The following is a 6844-nucleotide window of genomic DNA, read 5'->3' as shown; positions in this document are numbered from 1 at the left end:
CCTGGCCTCAGCTGTCCCTAGCACCACCCAGCTTGAAGCTGGATAATTCTTAATCGAAGAAACTGTTAGTTCAATTTTTAAATGAGACGGAAACATCATCTTCTAGGAAGGTTTGAAATAAGGCCAGGAGAATTTATCTTCCTTACCTATCTTGCAATTCATATTTATTAAGCATTTTCCAAAAACAACCTAAACAATAAGGTTCAGATCTTGAAAGAAACAACTGACTTGAAAACGGCAGACGTGTAGGCAACGACCGGCCAATTTTAAAGCTTTAACCGAAACCAACCAGTTTCCCCACCCCCACCCCCAAACCTTCAAAATACGGTGTAGAAATCACATCGGGGCTTTGTGAAGAGTTTTCGGCACCTGGTTTCCTTTTGGGAAGATATCCGCACTTTAAATGGAAACCCCAAATGTCCTTGAGCAAGCTTTGTCTCTCAGGACCCAGGAGGGCCCAGTAGGTGCGCGAGAACTCTCACTTCCATTTCCCCTCAGGCCCAGTCGGTGAAGAATTTCTGATCTTCAAACAAAAGAGTGCAGGTAGAAGGATGGATGTTAATGAAATATTTGGCTAAAGAGGGGGAAAGTAGAGGGGAAGCAAAGCAAAAGGAGGGAAGAGAGGAGGAGGGAGAGGGGGAAAGTAGAGGGGAAGCAAAGCAAAAGGAGGGAAGAGAGGAGGAGGGAGGGACGGCTTGAAGAAACACACACTTCACTGCATCTTTGAAACTCCAAGCAGTTCCTTTTCATTATTCTTAACCTTAAAATGGTCGGCCCAGTAAGGGCAGTTGTTTCTGGGCAAACAAAGGCACCCAGCCCAGCTCACCCGCCCACTGGACGTTAGGCTAATGATCAAGTTTGCCCTCTTTCCATCATTGTCAGTTTTGAGTTCGGTTTTCTAAATAGGTCCCAGGATAGAGTCCTGGAGGCAGGGAGAGGAATACGACCAACAGAGGCAGACCTGGCCATTCGCAGTCTCCAAAGTTTTCAGAATCCAACGTCTCTTTTTCCAGAAGTCTGCCAGCATCTCTCCGGCTATACCCAACTGGCATGTGCCCTCAAGAATGTTCTTGAGGGGCATCCAGGTTAAGACTCACCATCCTCTCTCTATCTAGCTGCCCACACGCAGCGCGTCCATACTCCGGGTCCTAGACCCGCTCGCTCATCCTCACCCTGCGATCCTCACCGAGGTTCCTGCGGTGGTCGCAGAGGCGCTATGCTGGAGGGCTGTGGTGACGAGTTAAGGCCCGGAGGCAGCCGGCCCTCTCTGGCTGCAGCGGGGACGCCTGGGGGTACAGCACCACCCGGAGGCGGCAACGCCAGCAGCTCCTCGCCCGAGGTCACCGCACTATCCTGCTCTGGTTCTTCGCCCCCACCGCCCCCGCTCGCGGTCCCGTTACTTCGCTTCTTATCCGCCTCCTTCTTCCACTTCATGCGGCGGTTTTGGAACCAGATTTTGATGTGTCTCTCAGTCAAGTTCAACATCACTGCCAGCTCCACCCGGCGAGGCCGGGATATGTATTTGTTAAATAAGAATTCTTTCTCCAGCTCCAGCAGCTGCGCCCGCGTATAGGCTGTACGGGTCCGCTTGTTCTCCTCCGGCTCCACTGCATACGCACCGCCTGTGGGCGACACGGTCGGTCAGTGTGGTCCCCGGGGCACAATGCAGCCCAAATATTTCATCCCCAGCCCAGAAACAGCCCTCCTACTGGTCAGTCCAAGAGCAGCCTCTCGCTCCAGAGCTTACTGTGGTTGCACCACAATCTTCCCTTTCTCCTAGGCCACAGCCGTGCCTCGATATCATTCTCGGGTTTGTTGTTTCAAAATTAGTTCATTTAACGGATGTTAAAATGCACACAATAGACACTTGGATTGATTCCATTCTACTTAGGCAATAATATGCCTTAAACACAGAATTTTTAAATAAGCTTTCTCACATTGACCCAAATTAGTTTGACGGGATGAAATAGGGTTCCGATTACTATCCTATCCTTACAGGAATCTATAGACCCGATAAACATTTCTAGACTACACTTTTACCACACACAATGCTAATTTTCCTCTTTATTCACTATCTCGTTAACTTAAAATAATGCTAAACTCAGCGCATTAAATTATTTTTTTTTTTTACAAGATAGGCATCGTGGTGCCGTCTTTAATGCCAGCGCACAGGAGGCAGAGGCAGGGGCAGGCAAATGGAGCCCAGCCTGGTCTTCATAACGAGTTCCAGGCCAGCAACAGCAATATAATGAGCTCTGGTCTCAAAAAATTATTTTTTTTAAATGACTCACTAACGGACGCAGATTGCAGTTCGAAAGATCACGGTGTTCATTAAGTTACACGCACAATTTGTTATGTCTTTTAACATATCGTTATTTATTTAATATTTATTATTTTGTGTGTAGGATAGGCACGTCTGAGTGTTGCAACGCGCGTGTGGAGGTGGGAGCACAGCTTTTGGGAGTTGGTTCTTTTTTTTAAATTTTAGGTTCCGTGAATTGAACTAAGGCCTTCAGATTAGCAGAGGGAACGTTACAAACTGAGCTATCTCCTTGGGCCCATATATTGTTTTAAAAATGTGGTTATATGTTAATTGGCCCCAACTTGAGAGGTAATTGTTACTTTAATTTTAGTTAGTACCCTGCCTCTGAGAAGAAGAAATACTTTGGGGGGGGGGCTGGGAAAGATCACACAGGAGATCCATTCTGTGCTATGTCACCAATATTGGCAGAGACCAGATCGAAGAGGAACTAAGAGCTAGCTATTCTGGAAAAGGAACTGATCACCAAGGGACTTGTCAGTCCCAGCTCCAGACCCTCATCTAAAGCAAGCAACAAACTCACGTCTCCAGGAAATCAGTGACACACCTGAGTGTTCCCCAGGTCTGGGTCTGGCAGTCTGTGCAGGGCACCTGAATGCCCAGACTGTGAACACTATTTTAGGGCTCTCCACCAAAGCTTACCGAAGAGGCCAAAGCCAACTTGATTCTGGACAGAGGCGAGGTACATGAGAGCGGTCAGGGCAAGGGATTAATTTCCTGGACGGAATCTGCTGGCGGCTTTTTTTTTTCCAAACCAGGAGGAGGCACCAGAAGTTGAGGTGAGGCCCCTAGACCACTCTTTGGAAAGCAGCCCTTCTCCCCAGGAACGCCTCAAAAACCACGCAGGCCTTCCCCGAAAGAGGAGAAGAGACGAGACTTACCCTTTTCGAAGCATTTAAAAAGGCCAACCTCGGTTTCATAAATGGAACTCACTGGTTCCTCGGACTCCTGCCCTCAGCTGCCCACTTTGCCGAGCCCTAGCAAAAAGCTATAGGAATCTGTGCCCAGCTAGAGGAAGCAGAGGACGGAAGCTAAAGTTGGAATCTGCAGGTGAGACAATGTTCCGATTTCCCCAGGCTGACCTTTTTCCCGGGACTCGGAGTAGAACCGGCCAGTGATGAAGTTCTTTTAGGTCCAATTATTTTCAAGTGGCTTTCGCCATTAGTATTCGCATTTCTACTATGAGCCTTTTTGGTCATTGCTCCCTTTCCAAGGGTTGTGAAACCCCACTGAGCACGCGCAGGTGGTCTAGCTAAACTTGACAGTTCTTCCGAAGTGGAGCCTGCTGGAGTTCCCTGCAGGCCTCCATCGGAAGAGAGGGGCGGCCAGCCCAGAGTCGGACGTGCAGAGGGTCAGAAGGGACCGGCAAAGGCTTCTGGCGCCCGAATTTTGCAGTCCGAAGCCTTCTCCAAAATGTTTTCCAAGCACAGAAAAAGCTGTCGGCCCGCCCTCAGAATTGACTCTCTGGTTTCTTTCCTCCTTAGTCCAACGCAGGAGCGGATAGCCAGAGATTCCAGGGCTCTGCGGGAAGGAGCCCCCGAAAGACAGAATCCCTGGCAAAGAACTAGGGACTGAGAACCCCCTGGGTGGAGGGCAGTTCAAGAACCGGGTCTCGGCGATGTTTGGCCTTGGCCTTGAGACACCTCAGCAGCATCTACCTGCTTCATCTACATGGAATTGGTCAGAGGTGAGGGACAGACGTCTCCAGGAAGAGTTTGAGCCCTGTCTTAAGTCAGGATTTTTGCTCTCCCTGAGTGCCCCCTGGGACTTGGGTGAGCCTGGCCTACCCCAAACCCTCTCAAGAGCTTTGCTTCGCGGCTCCTGGGACCGAGTCAGGCTCCTTAGGCAGGCCCTGAAGACATGACGTTGAGAATTCTCAGGGGATGCCAACTCCAGCTTCTGAACCCGTGGTTCCTGACAGTCGGAAGGCAAAGAAAAGGCAGCTATTTGCAGTACAGGTGTGACCAGAAGTGGCTGCAGCCGGAAGAGATAACATTGTGCAGCGGCGGGCACAGGCCCCGTGCGAATTCGCTGCCAGCACCCGGTGGGGAAGGGACCTAGGGCTTGCTCTGCGTCGCCTCTCCGCTGCCAGGGAGGGCCTGGCACAAAGCAGGCAGAGCCCAGAGCTAAGGAAACCGGGGGTCTTGCTTCTCTGAGCCGGACTTCAGGAAGGAGGGGCCTCTTATTGCATATGTACTTCCTGGGACACAGCGTGAGAAGACCCTTCGAACCCTTTGGGTTGGTCCAGAAAGAATTGGCACCCCAGACGCCTCTCCCAGCTGCCATGCTCGGGAGCCGCCTTTCGGTGAGCCCCTCACCTCGCCCCAGTCTCTTCCTGTTCACTCCCACCCCTCACCCTACTCCAGGGCCTCCGGACTCTTGGTAGGCCTGTATGGATGCAATTTTCCTTTCCCTTTCTGCTTTTCTGCTTCTACTCGGTGCCCCCAGGAGGCCCATTTTCTTTAATAAAGCCACCAGCACAGGGCCAGGAAGTGAAAGGGCCTGAGGCTCTTAAGGGGTTCCAGCCTAGGTCAGAGAAGGCTTGCTTTTAACTTGGTGCCCACTACCTGGGAGTCCTCGGCTTCCAGATCTCCCGCTGCAGAAGGATCCAGAGGCCTGAGTAGGCCTCGGCTTTCTCGGGAATGGGAGCCGGTTCCCAGGTTAAGAAAGGCTTAGGACACTCGCAAGGAAGGAGGAATGCCGAGTGGAGAAGAGGCTTCCAGGTGAATGGACTTGTTAGCCTCGCCAGAGTTTATGCTAAGCCTGCTTTATCCCTGCAGGTGGAAGAGGAACTCGGAAAAGGCCCAAGGGAGATAGTGACAGCTGAGTCTAGAGAAGAAAGGGAGAAAAGCCAGGCTTACCTGCCCACTGGCCTTTCCACGCGTGAGCTTTGGTGGATTTCATCCACGGAAAAGGAAGCTGAACGCGGCTGGGCTCTTCCAGGCCCCCAGGCTCTGTTCCATTCGGGAAAGGCCCGGAGGGCGGATGGGCGAGCCCGAGCTGAGCTGGGAGGTGGTGGAGGTGCGCCACCGCAGGGTCTTCGGCGAGCGGGGGCACTTCGTATGGGGAGATGTCCGGGGGACTTCCCTGCTCCAGTGTTCCCAGAGCGCCTGCGAATTGGGGTGGCGGAGGAGGTGGGGGCTGGCGGCCCATGTACAGGCACGCAGGGGGGTTAGCGCTGAACTCTGGCACCGGGCCCCTCTGGAATGCGCACGGGTCCTTGTAGAGCTGTGTGGCCGCATAGTAGTGCTCCTCACCGTTCATGGTGGCAGCCGGCACTTGGGGGGCAGCCGCCCCTAGTAGGTATCTGCAAGCCAGGCCCTGGTGCTGTGCAGCTCACAGACTCCCAACTCCTGCCCAGATCGCTTTGACAGTTCTCCTCTGCTCTCCTGGGGACCAGGCGCTGGCGGGGCACAGACAAGCCGGCTGCCGTGCCATAGGCTCTGAGGCACCCCACGTGGCTCAGCCTGGGGCCATTATTGGCCTGGCGGACTGCCTTAAGAAGGAGGCCCAGGTACCCGCGAACACCTACATTTGTTTCAATTTTCTCTCTGTCTGCTGAGCCCTCCACCGTTTACAGCAGGCGGAGGTCTCTAAATCGGGGCGCGCAAAAAATAGCAGAATGTTTATTTATTTATTTATTTACAAAACCCCTTCCATGGTGCTTACTTGAAATGTTTACGTCCCCTTGCTGAGTTTCTGTTTGTTTGCTCGTTTTGATTTATTTTGTCTGTTTTGTTTAAGACAGAGTCTAATTTTGTAGCCTTGTCGCGGCTGCAACTCTCGAATGTAGTCCAGGCTGGCCTCAAACTTCGTGCAAGCCTTCATCTTCATCCTCCTCAGATCTGGGATTGCAGGTGTAAGGCACCACGCCTGACTTTTAATTTTCTTGTGTTTTTAATAATATATGTAAATGTCAGCTCAATACTGCGATATGCAAAACTGTAAGGTTGCATATCTCGGCTGCTGAAGAACACACTTTTAGAGGGATGCTCGCAGAAGCCAGCTCTCCAAGCCCGAAGCTGTCGGTTCTGTTTTATAGCGGAAGCTATCCTTTTCGTTTCTTCTCATCTGTGTTTGTACTCCCATTACTTCTAGCGCAGACCGCTAACTTCAGGAGGTGGGAGAGGGGAATCACAGCGGCTTAACATTTTTTTTTTAAAGTTGAAGGCTATTGTTATTTAATTTTAGGAATTGCAATCTATTTGAGTAACTCAGCCTAGTTTCCCAAATGTGCCAAAGGCAGAGGAAAGTGTCACCTCTGTGGTTGGACAAGGGATGGAAACAGAGTTTTCTGATCCCTGACAGCTGCCCTAGAGTCCCTGGTAGAATCTACGTGTAGAGAAAACCCACGTTGTGTGTTGCTGAAACAGGGCAGCTGGGCAAGGAGATGATTGGGATGCTTAGAAAACGAAATTAAAACCCTGCCTGTTCAAGGTTGCCTATGCCTGGTTTCCACCTGCCAGATATTCTGGAGGACCTGCCTTTCACGGGGTCATTTTAATTTGTGTGTGTGTGTGTGTG

General features: G+C 51.4%; 1 protein-coding gene across 1 annotated transcript; it reads right to left on the bottom strand.

Annotated features, from left to right (window-relative positions):
- Positions 1 to 638: 638 nt before the first annotated feature.
- Positions 639 to 5673, bottom strand: Pdx1 (pancreatic and duodenal homeobox 1). The gene is made up of 2 exons (XM_048419470.3): positions 5182 to 5673; positions 639 to 1622 (listed from the first exon to the last, which is right to left on the bottom strand). The coding sequence occupies exons 1-2, from the start codon at positions 5582 to 5584 to the stop codon at positions 1183 to 1185; spliced, it is 843 nt and encodes a 280-aa protein (XP_048275427.2). The 5' UTR covers positions 5585 to 5673; the 3' UTR covers positions 639 to 1182.
- Positions 5674 to 6844: the final 1171 nt, after the last annotated feature.

The sequence above is a fragment of the Myodes glareolus genome, chromosome 2 (assembly GCF_982192425.1).
Source record: "Myodes glareolus chromosome 2, mMyoGla1.1, whole genome shotgun sequence".
Taxonomy (NCBI): Eukaryota; Metazoa; Chordata; class Mammalia; order Rodentia; family Cricetidae; genus Myodes; species Myodes glareolus.
This window is presented reverse-complemented; position numbering and strand designations above follow the sequence as displayed.

Excerpts from the sequence above, each read along its gene's own strand:
- Pdx1 (XM_048419470.3), bottom strand. The coding sequence starts at position 5,584 with ATGAACGGTGAGGAGCACTACTATGCGGCCACACAGCTCTACAAGGAC. Across the intron at positions 1,623-5,181 it reads GTGGAAAGGCCAGTGGGCAG|GCGGTGCGTATGCAGTGGAG; the intron begins GTAAGCCTGGCT and ends TGTCGCCCACAG.